Source organism: Ctenocephalides felis, unplaced genomic scaffold (genome assembly GCF_003426905.1).
Source record: "Ctenocephalides felis isolate EL2017-DRISC unplaced genomic scaffold, ASM342690v1 CF-g0.4_SCAFFOLD_01492, whole genome shotgun sequence".
Taxonomy (NCBI): Eukaryota; Metazoa; Arthropoda; class Insecta; order Siphonaptera; family Pulicidae; genus Ctenocephalides; species Ctenocephalides felis.
Genome location: NW_020537646.1, coordinates 45,630,877 through 45,653,099, shown reverse-complemented (window position 1 = coordinate 45,653,099; position 22,223 = coordinate 45,630,877). Strand labels below are relative to the sequence as shown.

Below are 22,223 nucleotides of genomic sequence, written 5' to 3'. Positions count from 1 at the left end.
ATGAATGCTATAGACAAATTACTTAGTAAAGGACAAATATCAACAACCATTGTGGACAAGTCAGCATTATGAGAAAAAAATTTTTTTTACTATTATTTACTTAAGTTATGGACACAATATTAATTTGTTTTGTTTTCACAATATTGTACAACTTTTTTCCTAAATAAACTGGCAATTAACTAGTTACCTATTTTGGTATATATTTGCATTATATAAATTAACCACAAAAACTTCAAAAAAAAAATTAATTCAATACATAAAAACTATTTACATAAATAATATAGTAATCAAATAATTGTCGTTTTTTGTAATCAAACACTGACTATAAAATATATTTTTTCTTAGATTATATTTAATTAGATCATGATGAAAATAATAATAAGATATAATTACTTGAATGCCATTGCTTTGTCAGTTTCTTGTTGCCAACCAACTGGAGGAGTTTCTGTCCAAGCTTGAAAATATCGAACAATATTAGAATGCTCTAATTTAGCAAGAGTTTTAACTTCTCGCATCACCTTTCTCGAGATTCATGTCTAAAAATTATTTGAACTTAAAGTTAATTGACTTCACACAAATATTTTATTGAATTATGGTAATATATATTAATAATAACCTGTTGGCAAAGTTATGCGTTTTATAGCATAATTACAATCATCAATTTGTTTTTAGCCTCAAAAACAATTCCAAACCTCCTTTTCCTAAGCAAGCAAGCGGTTCAAAATCAGCCAAAAATCTTGATGAAAAAGAAGTTTCTGAATAATTGGAAGGTGTTGTGCTCATGGATTCAGACACACTTCGACCTGTAGTACGTCTGTCTTCAGGTCCAGGCCCTGGTAGTAATAATGCAGTTTTACTTAGCTTATCCTCATTCTGGAAACAACAATATTTGAACAATACTATATATACTTATTCGATCAAATTTCATTCAAAATCATTATTACTGGAGTATGAATTGATTCATGATTAGTTCTCCTTGTAACCAGCAAGTTCAATACTAATGCTGAGGTCATTGAGATAACAAGAACTTCTTTCCTAAAAATATTATAAAAAAATACTTATTTTATAAATACAGTGTATTAATATATAAATTATCATATGATGCAGATTGGAATATAGAAAATCTAATATTAGTTCAGTATGCTATACATCTATGAGTGTAGAATACTTCAAAGTCACAAAACTATTATTACATATTAGCGAAATTTATTACCATAGGTAAGCTCTTGCATTGATTAATGCATAAATTCACTAAATCTTCATTAGCAATCAAAATTAAAAATTATTAATGTAATCTACATCTACAATATCTACAAAAAATCAATGTGAAAACACATACCACCAAAACCATAGCGACACAATAACTATATATTAATTATCATCATCATCTTCTTCAGAATTTTCTTCATCTGGTAATTTTCTATCTATACTCATATTCTGTTTATCACATAGACCAGAATTATATTTGGATAAGTCTTGAGTTGTGTATAAATAGTATCCATTTCCTTCAATAAATATCTCTTTTTATTAAATTGAACAAAAGTAGTTATGAGTTGATGTGAAATTTTTTTGAACACTAAGAAATATTTGTTTGATTATTAAAACCAAGGAAGTTTGAATACATTATAAATTATTAGCATTTAAAAACTGATATTAAACATTCCTTTATCTTCTTATTTCTTTATCTTTTCTTTTTCACATACAAACGTTTTCTAACTAAAACGTTAGAATTAATTTGAGCTTTAATTTTTTTATAATGCGTAGATAAATAAAATAAGGTGAATTAGGTATTTATAAGGGTAAATGTTGGACAGGTAAATTGGAGGATATGTAAAATGGTAGAGAGAAGAACTGGTAGATAGATAAATATGTAGACAAATAAACAGGTTGACAGGTTAATTGGTAGACATGTAGAACAGGATGACAGGTAAATTTGTAGGCCGGTAAAATGATAAATTGATAAACAGGTTGATAGGTAAATTAGTAGACAAATTGATAAACAGGTTAATTGTTCAACATGTAAATTATTGAACAGGTCAATTGGTAGACATTTAGAACGGGATGACAGGTAATTTGGAAAGCAGGTAAATTATTTGACAGGTAAAATCGTGTATTGATAAACAGGTCTATAGGTAAATTGGTAGACAGGTAAATTGAATGATGGGTGAATAGGTAGAGGTAAGTTGGTGAAAAGGTAATTTGTTGGATAGCTGGTGAACAGGTAAATTGGAGGATATGTAAAATGATAGATTGATTGACAAGGTTTAGGTAAATTCATAGACAAATTGTGAATAGGTAAATTGTTGAACCGATAGTAGTAACGTTAAACTAAATGTAACAAATACACATCTTTATCAACTATTTATTTTAAACTTAATCACGGCAAAGTGTGAACGGGTACAGCTAGTTTTTAATAAAAAAGCTATTTAAACAAAATTATATAATTAAAAAAGGTACGTAAAATATAATATACTCATTTTTTATTAGAAATAAGAAATTTTTAATACCAGTTTAAAATTGCAAAAAAAACTGCAAAACAATAAAATTGGGAAAATAAAACTGTATCCCAAGAATAAAGTTTGATCTTTCAAATAAGTATAGAATAGATAGTATTTAATTTACCATTTACATATTCAGTGCCATATAAAACGGACAATGCAGTAGTTTTTCCTTCTACACCGATATCAGAAATCAATATAACATTATCATCTTCCATTAGTGCTAATGCATTTCCACTAGCTGGGTATGGTTTCCAAGGAATTCCCAAAAGCTCTTGAGACTTAACTACCTTAGGTATTAATTGTTGTAGTTTTACTGATTCTTGAATGTAACAATTGTTTCTATGCATGCCTACGTATAATGAAGGTGAGAGATGGATGCTGTTGCTTGACCAAGTTGCCCCGTGAAGAGATTTACTGACTGAAGAGATTGATGTTGCTGTCGCCAGGCACTCACTATTGGAGAATCAAACTGAAATTAATCATATTTGTTCAGTTAATTAAACAATATTTTCACATAAATATTTAAAAAAAATTCATAAAGTAAAAGAGTAATTAAATATTTCATATTACCTGTCTCCTTGTCATCAATTTACTTAAATATTGTGTCATTAAGAATAAGATATATTTTTCAGAAAAAATAATCATATATAAAGCGTATAAAGCAACCCATAATCTCTTATCCAGGCACCCTGCCTGTCTGAGATATGGATATATATGAAATGTATATATTGCTAAATAAAAAAAAAATAAATAAAAAAAATCAATCGTTAATAAAATTAATAGCTACTCTATGTTTCGTTCTAGTTGTATCATTGAATCAATGTGAATGATTTAAAAAATGACTATAATTTAGAGATTTGAAAAGATTTTTTTTATTATTTCATGTGCTCATAATTTAAAATACACAGTTACATAAAATCGTCTTAGATGTTACTATTTTTTTTCTTTTATTTTTTTTTTTTACAAATGCCAGCAATTTTTAGTAGAAATTAAGAAAGTCAAAAAACCGGCCTTTTGACGAAAATTAAGAAAGTCAAAAACCGGCTTTTAGCGGAAAAAATCGGTTTTACTGTATAAATGGAAAATGACAAATATACTAGATGGAAGCAAGCGTTTTGATACTTGGGATCATATCAGTTCAATAAAATTTGGAATTATATCAGCCTGTCATAGCTCCAAGAAAGGTTCTGTGTTATCTTTTGTCTAATGTATATATTAATTTAGATTATTATATTAATTTAGATCAATGCGACTTCTTGTTGAAGGAGTGAATTGCTTTACTCAAACATAAAAAAAGAGTTTTTAGCCCTAGAATCTGAAGAATTAGATTATTATATCACGCTTTATCGATTAAGCCTAGTTCAGTTGTAAGTGAGAGAGTATTTTCTATTTCAGAAAATTTTGTGAGTAAACAAAGGACACTTCTAAATAACAAATCGATAGACATCCTCAACTTTTGGCAATCATATTTTATTCAACCAAAAAATAAATAAGTATTTGAAATTAATTAATTAAAATTGTTCGGAATAGAATAAATTCGGGGTTTAGTTTAATTGGTTTTAGAACTAAAATTGACATTAACAAGTATGCATCTAATTTTTTTTTATTTTATTAAGTTTTTAATTTAACATTTTATTTATTTTATTTATTCTAACTCTTTTCCCAAATTTTTTTTTTTATTTGACTGATATATATGTTCTCATATATTCAAGTCTATAACGGCACTAGTGGGAATAATAATTGTTTCACTCAAATGTTTCTCCATTCATTATTTTCATTTCTTTAAATAAAAGCAATCTTTTATCGAATTTATCGAATAAATAATTAGGTAACACATTTATATACCACAAACATTTAAACAAATAAGATTTTATTAAACATAAGCAAAACTTCTAAAGTCAATTTTATTCTATCTTCAGAGAATTTCTATATATAAACCATTCTATAATTTTACAAAGACAAATCTAGATCTTACATATTTTCTAAGTCTATAGATGGAAAATCCTTTTTAACTTTATTATATTTCAAATATGCTGTCAAAATGTAACCTCTGATTTCATAACGATTCTACTTTGATTATGCAATCTAGAAAAAATTTTCTTTGAAAACATGATTTGTTAATTTCATTAATATTTTATATTGTGGTGTACTTCTACGTCATTTGTAAAAAAAACGGATATGAAAAAACTGTTTCTATAGTTTATGTTATTTCTGACAAATTAGAGACACTATTTTTAAACAATGTGTTTCAATATTGAATAAACGATACCAATGCATAATGAGTCAAATAACAATAATCTTACCTTATGTTTCCAAAGACATTGCTGGGATATCTCGACTGACTGCACATAGAGTCCTTCGGTACAATAACTTTATATTCAATATCAACAGGGACTATATCATGGCTTTTAACATTCCCAATACACTGAGTGGGAGATACAATTTCCAAATCATGCTGCGCCACGCTAAAATTCCATCGTTCAGTCCGGAACGTGGGTCCCACAGCCCTCACAGTTTGTGTAATTCTTTGCAATATAAGAACCTGAAATTATTCATTTGAAACTCAATAGTAAAATTCACAGAAGAAGTATTATAGTTTGTCATATTACATTTCATTATGATTATTCGAATCATCATCTTCAGATGTTAATGTTAAATTTGAACAACTTGCATTGTACATTCATAGAGAATATTCCCCGTTTTTCTAGAAACTCCATAAGATCTAGTTTCTCTCCCACCTGTAATAAAAATACACAAATTAATTATATAAATTATTATAAATATGTAGTTTATGGTATGCATGTATATGATATACTGCTAATATGATCATGAGAAGTTTTTTTAAAGTACTTTTCATATTTTGGTAGGATTGATTGATACTAAGATTTTTACAATATAACACTATAAAATATATTTTCAGTAAAATCAAAAAGCTTGCAAAGACAATAAGAATGAGAAAACAGCCTACAAACAAGTATTATTGTTTACAAAGTATACATACATTACTTAAGATGTACAAATTATAATAAAATAAGCATTGAATAATAATTAATTCGTCATTTGGTTCTGTGATTTAAGGGTGATTAAATGCACAAAGACAATGGTTAAAATAATTTCCAACTTGATTCAGAAAGTTAAAGTAAGAAATCTATTGATAACGTATTTCTTGATACATGTATCTCATAACAGATTTAGTTGATAGCTATAACATTGATTAAATTAATTATCATATTTTTTGTATTGTAATACTAAAATTTTTAAGCAAAAGATCTTATTGCTTTTTATTAACTATCGGTCCCTCTATATTTTTTCCCGATCTAATGAAAATAGTTATAAATTCCAATGGATTTACAGTATCATTAGTTTAAACACTTAATCCTCAAGTAATTATTACACAACATTGGTGTTGCAACAACTCTCTTTGTTAATTTCAGTATTTAAATAATAATGTACTTGAACTATGATAATAAGCACTGAAGCAGCAAGTTTTTTATAAATACAGTAGAATCCGATTAGTATGACGCCGGATATATTGACAACCGCTTAATATGACGTAATTGCACTAGGAATTTGGTTTCCATATAAAATTCCTTAAAAAAACAGCTGTCTGGTCGGATATATTGACATCGCTTACATTGACATGTCGCTTATAATGACCCATTTTTGCAAAAAAATATGTTCAATTATAATAACCGACATGATTTTACATGATAAATAAAATTATGTAAAGAAATCAGTCAAAAATTACTGATTACTTTTTATTAATTATTAATGGCCCACCACGGATATCTCATAAACAAATAAATTAGATTTTTTTAATAATTATATTTGATAGTAGAGAGCGAAAAATGTATAAATTCATAACCAGCCATCACCTTTATTTTTATAACTTTGCTATCAGAAGATAAGCAGCACATGACTGCGATAAAAAGGACCAGCTGAACCTTTACTTTGGCAAAGGTGTAAGCAATAAAATAGTAAAGTTTAAAAAAAAAACAATTTTACAAGAGATTAATTGAATAAATTGTTATGGTCCAATAATGTAGCGTAGAATGCCTTTAAAATTTAATAGAAGAAATTGCATCTGGTTGCCCCCTGGTTGTTTCACTTTACTCCGTATGTGAAGTAAAATGGGTCAGATACCAAATGTTTAAAAAATAGTAAAAAATATAATATTTATATAATTAGGAATTATGTACGTATTACGTATGTATGTAAGTTTTTCTGAACATAGTTCGATAGATGCTTCTTTGATGTATGTGATGTGTTGTTCATTGGGTTTAGACAGTATAATTACCGTAAGTCAAATTGGACCGTTATGCCCCCGCCCTATCCTATGTCAATTTTTTTTTTATTAAATTTTAATGTGTCATTTTTATTTTTAATTAAAACGTTTGTATAGGCTTTTCTTTTAAATTACTGAAACATGTAACATATTTGCATATTAAAAAGTTTTTCTTCAGTACGCTTTTAATGACGACCGGTTAGTATGACGAGATTTCGGCGTCCCTTCGATGTCATACTAAGCGGATTCTACTGTATATTTTTTTTTTATTAATTTTTTTGTATTAATTATTAATTATTTACCTGCTATGACTAAATCATCAGAGTATCTATATGAGGAACTTAGCAAACTATCAGCAGTCACAGGAACTGGTACTATACTATCGCCATCAAATTTGTACAGCCCCCCACTCAATGATGGAATCATACGCACCCATTGCCCATTGTTAGTTAGCTGCATAAAGAAAATAAGAAGCAAAACATTAACGTTACATTTTATTAGCATATTAGAAATAAAATAAATAGCTTATTATTAGTAAAATAATTATTAATAATTATAAATAAAATAATAGGTTACAAAACATTGACCTTTTTGTCAATTTGGAGAAAAATATATATTTTATAAAAGTCTATTCATAAACATGTACTAAGTAATATAAAGCTTAATATTCATAAACAAATATTAAATAAAATTTGCTGCTTTGGCAAATAAAAAGTCATGAGCATTTATTCGAACAGAGTATTTATTATATATAGTCATCATTTCCACATAGTCATTGCATTTCAGAAGCAAATATAAAAAAAATACTTGATTAAAAAGTGGAACAATAATTCATTTTAAAATGCTGTATCCAGGGCCGGATTTGGAAATTTGGCGCCCCGGGGCACTGACAAAAATGCCGCCCCATCCCTGAAATTTTACGAACTTTCAAACTTTTTTTTAAAGCAATCGCGCTGCTTCAGCCGCGTAAGGACAAAATATAGAAGCGCATAAGCGCCGCGTCGCAGTCTAACGGATAAACAATGTTTCAGAAATTATATAAATGTAAACAAAATGTATACTTATTATTATATAATCTTTAAAATAACTGATAATTTAATGTGCATATGTCTTTTGATAACTTTTGTCCGCCAAATGTTTCAAATTTTTTTATTGGATCATTAAGCAGTTATTTTCTCTGTAATTTTTTTTGAATGATATTGGACGCATTTTTTCTCAAAAACTGAATTATCATTTTTGGCATTTTGTCCCGTATCTTCAAAACAGTTGGACCTGCCTTGGCCAATAACTAATCGCACGTCTCCTTATCAATAGGAATTGAATCAATTAAATCGGTTGATCCGTATTCTCTAAATCGACTTGAATAATTAAAAAATATTAGATTTATATTGATGGGGAGGCGTGCTAATTAGCTTTTGGCACAGGCAATTATGAAAACTGGTAATTGAGTTTCGATATTTCTTCTCTGAAACAGCTACGCAGCGCGACTGCTTTGCAAAAAGTTCATCAATTTTCAATTTTCGAAAAATTTCAAAATACGAAAAATGTGCTTTAAAAGTCTTTTTTTTCATTTTTCAAAAAATTTTAAAGCTCTTTATAAAATGTAATTTTCAGTACGGGATGTTTCAGTAATTTGTCTTAAGGCACAATGCCATGAGTCACTAGTTTAAATTTTTTTTCGACGCTATAAGCTTGGAAGTGCACAAATTCGTCATTTTAAGAGGGCTCGAGAACTGAAAAACATATTTTGTTAAACTTTCAGCTTGTTTACGGATATTTATATTAGCCAAATTGCCAAATTTGAAAACTTATTAACCAATTTTATAATTTACGTTTGGAGAGGGAGGCAAGGCAAAATAATAAATTTTAGTTATCGGTTAAGAAGTTTTTAGTTATCGAAATAAAAAAAGTTGATTATATTGTATAGAATTTTTTTCTCACTATCCAAATTTTGCCGCCACCCAAAATTTGCCGCCCTGGGCAGTAGCCCCGATTGCCCCTACTGTAAATCCAGCACTGGCTGTATCTAATATTAACATTTTTATACAGAACTGAATCGGCAAAGTGACATTATAACCCCAGAAATGAAATCCTGATAAATTCATAGTTTTATTTTCGCTGATTATTACTCATTTATATTATATTTGTTTTTTGAACAGTAAATTTAAAATTTTTGTCAAATTTAATTATTTATATCCATAAAAGTTATGCACTATTAAATGAAAACAAAATTATTTAGAATATATATATATATATATATATATATATATATATATATATATAAAGAAAAAATTCTAACATTTGCTCAAAATATTCAATTTTTTATACCTCTAATCTATGAATGCTGGATGATAACATTGGTCCGGGTCCTGTTGAAACACTCCATTGCAATTTCCCATTATTTTGAGTATCAAGGGCTGATAGTTTTCCATCCAATGTACTCACAAAAATAAATCTTAAAAAAATGAAATCATGTCCCAATTAATATATATATATATATATATATATATATATATATATATATTCTAAATAATTTTGTTTGTTGTTTTATTATATTCTAAAAGTTTGTTTATATATTCTACATATACAGACGTTTCGAGACCGTGATGCTTAATCTTCAGTGTAAAATCTTACAGTGAAAGTGTACAAAAATAAAGTTTGTTAAAAAAATTGAATGTAGTGCATTTATAATTAAATCTTGATATATATTATATTAATACTATCAATCAAGTATATATTGATAACTTTTAACTACATATTTCATTTCAAATGTCTGTAAAGTAAGTTAATTTAATTATTAATGGTATGAATAATTAAATCACAAAAGAAAATAAATCTGATGTTTGTTCAAGATAAAGAACTATTAATATTTGTTTATTTATATGTTACAAAACTTGCTGCTTTGCTCAACTGCAGACTATATATCAAGTGCCAAATGTTATAAAAAAAATAATTTATATAATTGAGTTATTTTTTCATATATATCTTATATTCATATATTAAGAAGAATTTCTGCTTTATATAAGTACAAAGAAAATATTTGCGAAACTATAACAAGGTACTCATAGTATTAAGCAGTCTGATAATGTTTTACTACTCAATTTGATGTCTGTTTTCCGGTATGCAACTTTTTATGTTACATTTTTTTTAGTTTACATTAATTAATAAAAATTACCTTCAAATCAATGTTCGACAAATGCAACCCAAATTTTTTTTTTTTATTTATTTATTTATTTGATATAATTCATACATACTGTATCTCAGTCAGACAATTGTTCTGTAATCTCTCATACCAGAACAATTGTATGACTGAGATACAGTATGTATGAATTATATCAAATAAATAAATAAATAAAAAAAAAATTTACAATCTACAACATTTAATTCGCTAAAAATAAATATCATTTAATCCTGCTGTATCAAATTATTAGTAGTGCAAATGACTTTACTAATTAAAATCATTAACAGCAAATATATAGTTTTCAACCATAGACGGAAAAAAATTACTAAAAAATAACATAACAATAAAGGAACATTTGAAAAATTTCAATTTAAAAATTATTGGGTAGTTAGGATATATATATTGGGTAGTTTTGTCGATGTTAATACATATTTGAAGTATTTTGCAGCCCAGTCGTCAAATTAAAAGAAGATTAAAATAGATTTTTTTTTAATCCATTACTTATAGCATAGTTATGAATTGATTTGGGTTTCTAGAATTATATATATGTTGATTAACCCTTTTGTGTATATATTGGGAACTTTCCCCAATGTAACAACTATTGCAATCATTGCAGTGCAACCTGGAAACCGAATCAGTAACCCTATCAGCAAGAGTTTTTGATTTAAGAGCAGAAAAAAGGCAACTGAACGTGTTGTCAAAACTAAAACTAAAAGAAAATCTTCAGAGACAAATAACTTTTTTTATAAAATAAGAAAAATTGCTTAAGAAAGGTAAACAAATAACACCTTTATATTTATCTAAAGAAGACGAATTTGATTTTGAACAAGAATTGTTAGTATATAAAGAACTGTTTAAATTGTTATGTAAAAACTCTAATCTATTTTTAATGATGTTATTGACTAAATATGACGGATAAGAATTATTATTCAAAACAGAACAAATTAAAGTTAGGTTTTTTCCCAAAAAATCTCATTACTTAACAAAATGCCCTGTCTATTAAAGAAATAACAACTGAAACTTTGATAGATCGAGAGTGATAGGAAAAATAATTTTAAATATCGTCCTGACCAAGTTCGTTTTTGGAACCAGTCAGTGAAGACGACATAGTTGTTTCTAATAAGTTTTAAGTCTAGGAAACTAGTAGAGTTACTAACCGCAAGTTCACAAGTGAACTGCATATGCTTATTAAACGAACAAAAGTGTGAGATATATAATCCTTATCTAAACAAAAGAGGATGTCATCAACATATTTATAGCAAAAATAAGGTTGAATTGGAAGATTAGTCAAAATAAGGTTTTCTAAAATTTGTCATGTTAAATCAGCTACAGGAGGACTTTTCTATTTTAATCTTCTTTTAATTCGACGATTGGGCTGCAAAATACTTCTACTTTATATATATGATGATGATGAATGCTCTGCCGGTCCGTGAGCTGAGTTAAACTCCAACTCGATTCAGGGAAGAAGTAGTGTGAGAGTTTTTCCCATTTCCATATATATATATATATATATATATATATATATATATATATATATATTAGTTTTATACAGCCTGAACTTTCTAGATTCCGTGTTTCAGTATTTTCATAGTTCCATATAATTTTTCACCAAATTTGGTGGCAAAGTTTTTACTAATTGTAAGTCACCCACGCAAACTATTTTACATATAATTTGTGCATAACATATATTTTAGAAACTAGCAAATAATACCTTTTGCTGTCAGCTGATTCTTCAGAACAGTGGGGCAATTTCTCTAAATCTGCTTTAACTATTATCGCATTTAATACAACTAGTGAGGTTAGGAAAACAGCGTAAATTATGCAGGCACCATATGACGACACATTTCCCATTTTACACCCACAAATTTGCACAAGATATTTCCCAAACTGATAAACATGTCCCTCATTTAGGTTGAGGATTAATTTACTATATTTTATTACTTAATATTGCGTTTTGGCGTCTGTTTATTATGAAAAATCATAAATGTCGTATGACAAGTTGGAACTTGTTGAGTTTACGATGGCACTGCGCAACCTCTCGCTTATCTGTCTAACTAAAAATGTAATTTAGCGATTGGTTTGGATATGTGCTCATAAGCTCATAATATATCATAGATAAATAAGTATTTTTAAATTTAAAAATTTGAGAATATTTTGAAATTTTCAAAAAAATCAGATATTTTCGAAAATTTCCAAATTTAAAAAATACGTTTTTTAAAAAAAATCCAAAAAAATTCAAACATCTAAAAAAAATTCAAAATTTCGAAAAAAATCAAATATGAACAAATTTCTTATGAACATACAAACAGTTGTTTGTAGAATACGCTCGTCCATATAATATATATTCGGAAAGACTAGTGAGGCGCACGATCATGCCTTAAGGCAAATTGCTGGAACTTCTCGTACCGGAATTAAATATTCGAGAAATGGAAATAATCAATAATTGTTTTGAATAATTACAAGTAAATTATTTATTATAAAAACATACTGTAAACTTATAAGTGCTTTTTAAATTAGGCGACGATGAGCGTATTCTACAAACAACTTTTGGTATGTTTATAAGAAATTTGTTCATTTTGATATTTTTTGATAGTTTAGAAATTTTTTTAGAAGTTTGAAATTTTTTGGATTTTATTTTAAAAAACATATTTTTAAAATTTGGAATTCCGATTTTTTTGAAAATTTCGATATATTCTCTAATTTTTTATTTTCTCTAATTATTTTAATTTTTCAAAATTTTGTTTTTTTTAAATGAAAAAATTCGAAAATTTGAATTTTTGAAACTTCGATTTTTTTTGAAAATTTTGAATTTTTTTTTTTTTGAAAATTTTCAAAACTACTAAATTTTCTGTAAAAGCATTATTTGCACACCGTCTACTCAAGCAAAATGTTTTTGAATTAATCTAATCGGATGATCCGTTCTCTCAAAAACTGCATAATAGTTTTTACACCTTTTGCGCAAAATCTCTATAAAATATCTGATAAATTGATGTACATATGTCCAATAAACATTTTTAACCGCCAAATGACATTTTTTTAACTTATTTTTATTGAGAGTCCATAACTGCTGAACCTGCCTCCCCAAAACTTTAATCAGTTCTTCATCTTGTCAATACAAGTAAAATGTTTTTTGAATTATTAAAATCGGACGCTCCGTTCTCTTAAAAACTGAGTTACCGTTTTTGGCACTTTTTGCCCCGTATCTTCGGAACGGCTAGACCTGCCTTCGCCAAAAACTAATCAGCACGTCTCCTTATCAATACGAATCGAATGATTTTTGAATTATTCAAATCGATTAATCGTTGTCCCCGAAATCGTCGACGAAAATTTGTATCCGCATACACACATATACACATACGGCCATTTTTTAAGGTATGCCAAAATATTCAGAAACCTTTGAAAGATCATAAAGATATATAAAAATGTTCATTTTCGATTTTTTGGCGATTACTATAACTTACCCTAAGGGCACAACAACAAGGAAATTAAATAATTTTATTTTATAAATAAGTAGTATTCGTTTTATAAATTATTTTTCCAAATTTTAGCCATAAACGTGCTGTTTACAAAGAAACAACAATCTCACACAACAAATTATTACAGATGAACAGATTTTATAAAACAATATTCATTCATTTCTTATATGTTTTTAATTAACAATGCAGTATTTACATACTCCCAGAAATACTATAATTTTAATAAATACATCATTATAAGTTGAGGCAGTAAATAACGACAGAAAATAACATCTCAGGATCCCTGTTGCACAACATTGCAATCTTTCATTAACCTCTTGCACACATTATTACATGACCCGCCGTTTGAAATGTGGTAATATAAAATGTTTATTAGCTATATAATTTTTTTTTTATTTGTGATCATTTCAGCCATTTGACAATACAGTAATTTCTTTTCCCAACTCTCAATATTGTAACATTGTTTGGCAAAATATGAACTGGACTCAAACCTTCAGCAATATTTGTGCATCTATTGTGGTTAATATAAAATCCACCAGCTTGAATTATTCTCACAGCATCAGCTATAAATAAAATTTAAAAATAATATTAAGAAAAAAACAATAGCTTAAAAAATAATAACCTTCTGTTGGAAAGCAATGAGCTCTCAGAGCTAATTCCATGAGATTCATTCCAGGGGATGGTAATATTTCAACGACATTTGCCCCTTTAAATAATTCTTCTAATTCTTCTATTTTTAATGAACCAAGAGACTTAACGTCACGCTGATACAGAGCAGCAGAGGTCTGTTGAGCTTTTAAGAGACCTTTTTCTAAAAAATATAGAATAGAAACTTCATTCTTATAATAATATTATATAGTTAAATAATAACATTATTATTAAATGATTTTTCATTATTATTATGATTAGAACTGATTGTTCAATAATAATTTAAATATATCGATGAACTGTAAACTTAAACTTGAATTGAATGAATTAAATATAAAAATTAAAATTTATTCATAAAATTTTAAACAACCTTTAATTAACATTTATCAATCAGATCTGTCATAACATATCATTTTATGTGAACCCCTAATATCTTGGTTTTTATTGTAAGATGAATAGCATTGACCTAATAAATGATTAATGGGTATTCTTCTGATCTAGTAACTTCGATACCTTGTAATAACATCCAAACAATAAACATTCTTTATAATTAATGTTACATACCTCCATGAACAAGTAGTGTAACATCATCTGCTAATTTCTTCTGTGCAATTCTGTGCTCTGGACTCTTAATGTGCTTTGACATCAGTTGTTCTATTTCACCTAGACTATCGAATGTAAAAAGTTTTAGTAACTGTTCAACCTAGAAATGACATTTGTAAATAATACAAATAAGATTTTAATAGTATATTGATACATAACATCATACCTCACTATCCTTCACACGTACAAAAAACTGATATAAACTAAATGGAGATGATTTTTCTTCATTTAACCACACTGCATTTCCACTAGATTTACCAAATTTATCACCTTCTTCTGATGTAATCAATGGCATTGTAATTCCTAACATAGAATATGGTGAAAGAACAATATATTAATAAAAACATATAATCTTGAATAAATTGAAGTAAAATCATGGAATATTGTATTCACCATATACTGGTTTATTAGTAACTCTACTAATTAATTCATGTCCGGACATTATGTTACCCATTTGATCACTACCACCAAGCTGAAATCGACAATTGTAATTTTGATACAAATGCAACCAGTCATATGCTTGAAATATTTGATATGTAAATTCGGTAAAACTCATTCCCGCATCTTTTAACCGAGTTTGCACTGAGCTCCTCGACAACATGGTGCCTAGATAAAAGAAATATATATACAGATATATATATATATATATATATATATGTATATATATATATATATATATATATATAATAAAATTTACCCATTCTGAAGTGGCGTCCAACTGTCCCAGCAAATTCAATAGCATCCATTCCTCTATACCATGATTCATTATTGACAACTCTGAAAATCAATCTCTCATTTAAATATGACAATGCATTATGTGAATACTATTCTCTGTGTGAATCATATTTGAAATGGCTTAAAATTGGGACAGCAATGTATCTAATACATGATAGATACAGCATCTAAAATTAATTACATACTTCAAAGGTGCTAATTTTCCTTTATAGCCTCTTCTATTCCATAATATTTCTTCATGATTTCTAAATATTCTTTCGATATTTTCTTGAATATTATTTGCATTAATGCTTATATCATTTGCTGATATATCAGAACGTTTAGATGTTCGACCACTTGGATCTCCAATTTGTCCAGTTGCTCCACCAATCTAAAACATAATATATGTTGAACTAATATGTTTTGTAACAGTAAATAAACAACTTAATTGTACAGCTATGTAGTTGTAATGAAAGACAACTTTGAAAATACTAAAATACAATTACAAAAACTATAGATAATTTACCTCTGACATATATAAAATACAAATTTCTCTATAGAATTTTTTTTAAAAACAGAAGAGTGCAGAAAAGTTATATGATATAACTTTTTTGCACTCTTGATATAACTTATATTAAATATAAGTTCAAAATACATTAGATAAATCAATAATTAATTTGATTGGTTTCTTTTTACACTGTGGATATATGAATAATAACAAAACAGAATCTGATAATAGAAAGATAGATCCAAATATTGATTCACACATATATGCCATCGGAACATTTATAATTCACTGTAATATAATACATTTGATAAAAGATGGATATGAGAGATACATAATATGAGAATTATTAAATATACTAAAATTAATTTTGCTTACTAAAGCTATAGGCACATGTCCAGCTCTTTGCCACTGAAGAAGACCAATTATAACTAAAAGATTTCCAACATGCAGGCTGTCGGCTGTTGGATCAAAACCGGCATACATACATTGAGGTTCTGTATTTAGTGTGTCCCGAGCTTGTGTTCTAAATTAAGGGTAAACATTTATTGTTAATCATAACATCCTCTATTTATTTATTGTTAAATGGTAGAAACAACTTACACCGCTTCTTCAGGAAATATATCTTGAAACAATCCTCTTTCACTTAATTTTAATACATTTCTATTAGTATAATGCCTTAAAATGTAGCTTACACAAGATTTTTGACTAGAGAATTTCAAAATAGTTGATTTAATCATGTTAGTAATAAATGGACTTTAATTTCGAAAAAATCATGTAATTTGTAGGTTATGTGAGGTTAAATTGACATATTACTTAATATGAAAGCTTTAAAACTGTCACTGATACGCTTAGGGCGTTCATGGCGGTCAGATTGTGAAATATTTTTCAACGAATATTCGACTCAATTTGACTATTATTCGGTAATTCGGTATTCGGTTTATTATGTAGCATAATTTATTTGGTCGAATACCGATTACTAAGTAATACAGGTAACATTCGCAAAACACGGTACTTCTATAACACGGATTAGTTCTAACACGGTTTAAGAATTGATACCATCCCCCTTATAACACGATCATTTTGAAGCACGGGTTCGCTCTAACACGGTTTGAGACTTAAGCAAAACGCTAATAACATAAAAAATATAGTAAAATCTAGAAAATCAAACTTTATTTAATCTAAAATTAGTAAAATCGCAGTATAATAGCTCAACAAATGTGGAGAACTAATGCAAAAGATAACTAATTTGATCATTCGAGCGCGTACGTACTATAGAAAAAAAATCCTAGGATTATCCGAACATTTGATCAATTAGTCTTAAACAAAGATCCTCTGTAAAAAATGGGTACAAAATTTTAATAAAGATAACGTTGCTTATAGTAAATATAAAAATATCTTTTCGCTAAAAGCAAGTAATCGCAAATACAATTGTTTTTGAAAAAATAATGCACGGAAGTGGAGGTAGTATAGAAAGGTGCTCATATGATCATAATATCTCGCAAAAAAAGATCGTGTTGGATAGCACTAATCATTTAATTGTGGCAAAAAAAATCATATACTTGATGTAATGTATATTACTTCCTAAAAAAATAATAAATATAACAATATTTATTATAAAATCATGATATGTAGCATGTTTTTTTGAATTCTTGGAACGTAACCCATCTTTTTGTACTGGTTCTTTATCCCGTATAAGACGGATTCGCATAACGCTAGTTTTTTGGAACGTAACTTCCGTGTTATGCGAGGGTGGCCTGTATATTGCAGAAGTGTTACAGCAAGATAATTGATAAAATCTTGTGGTTTTTCTTACAGTCATTTAAGTTTTGAAAGAGTTTCAATTATTTTTACATTTAGAATTTAGAAACAGAAGATTATAGTGAAAAAAGATTTGTTTATTCTGTCTACCAACCTATCCACCTATTTATTCTCTACCGGTCCATTCTACGTACTCACATGTTTATCTGCCTACTTTTCCACCTTTTTACATGTCTACCAGTCTGCTCGCTACCAACAGCTTACCTGTATATCAGTTATTGGTCAATGGGTCCACCAGTCTTTCTGTCTACTTCTTTTCTACGCTTTCACCTGATTATCTGTTTACGTAAAAGGTACCTTTCCAATTGTTTAGCTGCCTAACTGTCTACATGTCTGCAAATTTTGGCCCGTAACTCCGAAATATCTTTTGGACTCTTGGCTAGACCTGTCTTTACGAAAAACTAATCAGCGCGTCTCTTCATTAATGGGATTCGAATGTTTTTTGAATAATTCAAATCGTTTGATAGGTGCTTCTAAAACATCGCCGAAAAAATGTATCTATACATACACCCACACACACACAAACACACACGTATATCTATTTTTTTAAGGTATAAAATGTTTGAACGTAAGAAACCTTTGAAACGTAAAGATATGCAATTTTTTTTTGTTTGTTATTGCTAGTAATCGCTAGTTAGTAGATACTAGTTATAGCTATAACGACCTTAGAAACAGGTAGTTATTGATAACACTAAATATAACATAAAATTCTGTAATAGAAGGTACATCATATATTATATCTGTAATATTATATCATATATTTATTATATCTTTTATAAATACATTTAATAAATAAGCCATATGTGTAACGTCTACTAAAATACAATAAATGTTTTTTACAATATTCAGCTTTGGTATAAGCAAATTTCTCCTCATTTGTACGTTAAAATAATTTCAAATAATTTTTTTCAATCGTCAATAAAATCTTTCAATTTTATATAAAGGCAACAGTTGAATATCATTCCAAATACGGGCAAAGCGCACATTCCCAGGCCTACTGCTCCTAAAAGCCAAAGTTGATGCTCCAATCTATCAGTCATACTGTGTATACAACCCTGAAAGAAGAAATTATATGAATTATATAAATACTAATAATGAAGCAAAAAAATAAAAATACAGAAGTCAGGGGCGTAGCGTGCATTGGCGGGGCCTCGTATCAAATTTTTTTGGGGGCCCCCTAAAGCAGGGCAGAATTTCCTCAATTTTTTTTATAAATATTCACTTATCATCAACATTCATCTATCTCTTTTCCAAAACAAACCTTACAAACGATTCAAATTCAATCTACACATTTATTAAATCATTTACAGCTTATGTTGGCTATAGTTTTTGATAAAGTTTCTGCTTCTATGAACAATAATGATCTGACTGCTGTTCCTGTATCATAGAAGGATTTAACTTCCCGAAAGAAATGTTTATATTTTTGCCAGAAAATGTTTGTTTACAACGATAGGCTGAGCCGATTCCTCGAAATTAGGTAAAAAGTGCTAAAAATTATTTTCGCCCTCGTTTCAAAATCAAGAACTGTTTGAAATATATCCCCCGGACCTCTTTTTTTTTTAAAAAAAGCATAAAAATTTGGAATAAATCTAAATTCTTGTTTTGCTAAATGACTCTAGTTGTAATAGAGCCTGACATTAGTCAGCATCAGGTTTTTAAGTGAGATCATTTGCTGTCCAACAAACATTCATAAATGCTCACTCTATGACCAAATTCATTGTACCTTGCTAAAAGTAGTTGTCAAAAAATGGTACAAAGAAGGGTTAATAAAACTGCAAGATCTTTTTCCTCAAAATATAAATCATAAATCACTTTTTACAAAAGTGTTTTAGATTTTTCTCATAAAAGCAATACTGAAGTGACTTTGCCTTGATATGATTTAAGATACTGATTTATCAAACATTACTGAATACTAATTCATGTTACTTAAAAAAATCATTCATTTCTTCAACTATATTCTAGCATGATATTCATCGCACAAAAATATATGCAACCAATAAAAAGAGCGTTTGGAAGATTATATAATGAAAGTAAGCAATATCTTATAGGCATATCAATTAGTTTAATTTGATTTAGTAACAGCACTTGCAACGGTAAGTACTGTAAACTAGTTGTGAGTGGTATTTTGCCCTAAGGCAAGTTACATTTTCGATATGTGTATCGACTTAATCAATAATAAATTAATTAATTTATGAGTGATTTATAGGTATTCCAAGTAGATTTGTTACACATTATTGAATATTGAACACGTGTCTAATACAACTCAGAGTATTTTCTAAAAGCAAATTTTCAAAATTCAATCATTTTCTATAATTGAACCAGTTTTCGCAGGACTATAATGGTTTAGTAAGTTTATTAAGACCAGGTACTCTATCATCATATCAAGTAAAACGTCTAATTTTAATAAACGTCGAAAAAGCTACTAACCTTTTGAAACTTTGATGAATTTTTAAAATGAAACGACTTGTCGTAGGGTTGTAATATATTAGTATCATCTATAAGACGAAACTAATCAGCACAATTTTAAACCAGAATCTTTCGAACGGTTTTTGAATTTTAAAATCGATTTAGAAGCGTGGGCTAAAACGTGGTCGAAAAGTTTTACACTTTTTTGCTGATTTCAAACCTATGGCTCGATCAATCGTTGCGCAAAACTAATAACCACTAGTCCTCATCGAGATACATGGAATGACTTTTAAATTTTTGAAATCGGTTCAGCCGCTTTTGAGAAAACGTCTACAAAAGTTAAAAAATCGGCACACATACACACACATACATTTTCCAAATTTGGTCTCATTTGATTCAGAATGGCTTGAAACGTCGAGAAAACATAAAATTAGCAAATCGGATTTTTTGACGAAAACAACTTCGGGAATTTAAAAATGATTTGTCTGCGTTTATTTGATGTTTAAACCAAATAAGGCAGCATAAATTAATAATGTTCATATTTATCTTGCATGACACAAATCTTCCATGCGTAGTTAAATATAACTTATAATTATTAATTAAAATTAGTAAAACAAGCCTATGTAAATGATTACCGTATAAGGAATATTGCTGGGATGGTCACTTTTCCCACACATTGGTATTTCTGTTTTACAACATGAATCTGGTACAAGTCGCTTCTCTAATGGCGTATGCATCAACCATGCACTTCTTCTCCAATCTTCGAAACTATTAGCTCCACAGCATTTCAACTAAAGATTAGATTACAAGAGAAACTTCATTTATAATAAAAACAATAAAAGTGAAAATTGAGGGAACTTATTGTCTATTAACCCTTTACGTTTCGGAATAAAGGCTAATTTTTTCCTGATCTATAATTTATATTTCAATGTGTTTATTGCAAATATCAAGATTATATTCTAATTTTTTAGTCAAAATGAATACATACTATAGACTAACAGCATGAATATAAATTCATTAATTGGTAATTTTGGCAATAAATTACTGTTTATTGTACTTAAATATTCGCTAGGGAAACAAAACAAAAAAATCCATAGGTCTGTAGAGTAAAATATTAGACTTGATAATTCTTAATTTTATAAATTAATATAAATTTTCCTTTGAGATATTTAGATTATAAATACCACTTTACATAAGACTCTATATATCACTCAAGCACTTTGAGAATAATTTTAATATTCCGAGTCAGTCAGAAAGTCAAGCTCGTTGATTAAGCTTATGTTTCTCGGTATAACCCAATAAATATATTAGAGCAAAAGAGTGTAATAATTTAATTATTGAATCTAAAAATTATTTTATTAGGTGCGCAATTAAGTTCTCGCTGTTTTTCGATAAAAATGTCTCTTTATTATAAAAAACTCTCAAATCTGATTCATACAAAGTATTGCTCATATCTAAACACATCTTTTGCCCATCTTTCTAGCAGAGCTCGAATAACCTTGGCATCAGAAGTGTTCGTCTTTTGAGGCTATCCACGAATCAAGTCATTTTCTGACGTTTTCATATGAGTTGAACTGCTGATCAGCCAGGCCATGTGCCATCGAACGGAACAAGTAAATATTGGACAGTGTAATATCTGGAGAATATAGCGGGTGGGGTAGGATTTTTCATTTGAGCGTTTCCAATAAGTTTTAATAGGCTTGGAAACGTGAGGCCCAGCGTTGTCATGCAGTAAAATCACTCTGCTCGTATTGTGGCCGTTTTTCGTGCAGTGCTCGTCTAAATTGCATCAATTAAGTTCGATACAGTTCTCCAGTGATGGTTTCGCTCGGTTTCAACAGCTCATAATAAATATCACCGACCTGGTCCCACTATATGCTGAGCATAACCTTTGCAGTGAATATTCGGCCGAACCGAGATTTTTTCCTCTTTGGATTGCTGTAATGTATTTATTTTTATCACCTGTCACGATGCGATGAAGAAACACTTCTTTTCTCGCCGCTAGAGCAATTGTTCACAGACGAAAAAACGACGCTCGACGTCTCTTGGCTTCAACTCACAGGGAACCCAAGAATCTTGCTTC

The 22,223-nt window shown here is 28.4% G+C and overlaps 2 protein-coding genes and 1 pseudogene across 2 annotated transcripts in view; all 3 read right to left on the bottom strand.

Annotated features, from left to right (window-relative positions):
• LOC113371651 overlaps positions 1–11,875 on the bottom strand; it is a 44,100-nt pseudogene extending 32,225 nt beyond the window's left edge.
• A 1,820-nt stretch (positions 11,876–13,695) lies between these two features.
• Positions 13,696–16,723, bottom strand: LOC113371652 (tyrosine--tRNA ligase, mitochondrial-like). Its single transcript, XM_026612297.1, has 9 exons — positions 16,517–16,723; positions 16,292–16,439; positions 15,615–15,799; positions 15,392–15,471; positions 15,088–15,300; positions 14,861–14,997; positions 14,656–14,794; positions 14,066–14,254; positions 13,696–14,006 (listed from the first exon to the last, which is right to left on the bottom strand). The coding sequence occupies exons 1-9, from the start codon at positions 16,651–16,653 to the stop codon at positions 13,846–13,848; spliced, it is 1,389 nt and encodes a 462-aa protein (XP_026468082.1). The 5' UTR covers positions 16,654–16,723; the 3' UTR covers positions 13,696–13,845.
• Positions 16,724–18,554: 1,831 nt separating this feature from the next.
• The window catches only part of LOC113371288 (CD151 antigen-like), a 5,398-nt gene continuing 1,729 nt past the window's right edge, over positions 18,555–22,223 (bottom strand). The window contains exons 2-3 of the mRNA XM_026611919.1: positions 20,776–20,931; positions 18,555–18,789 (exon numbers count right to left, since the gene is read on the bottom strand). Of these exons, the coding sequence (XP_026467704.1) occupies positions 18,643–18,789; positions 20,776–20,931 (303 nt within the window). The 3' untranslated portion in view covers positions 18,555–18,642. The remainder of the gene's footprint in view (positions 18,790–20,775; positions 20,932–22,223) is intronic.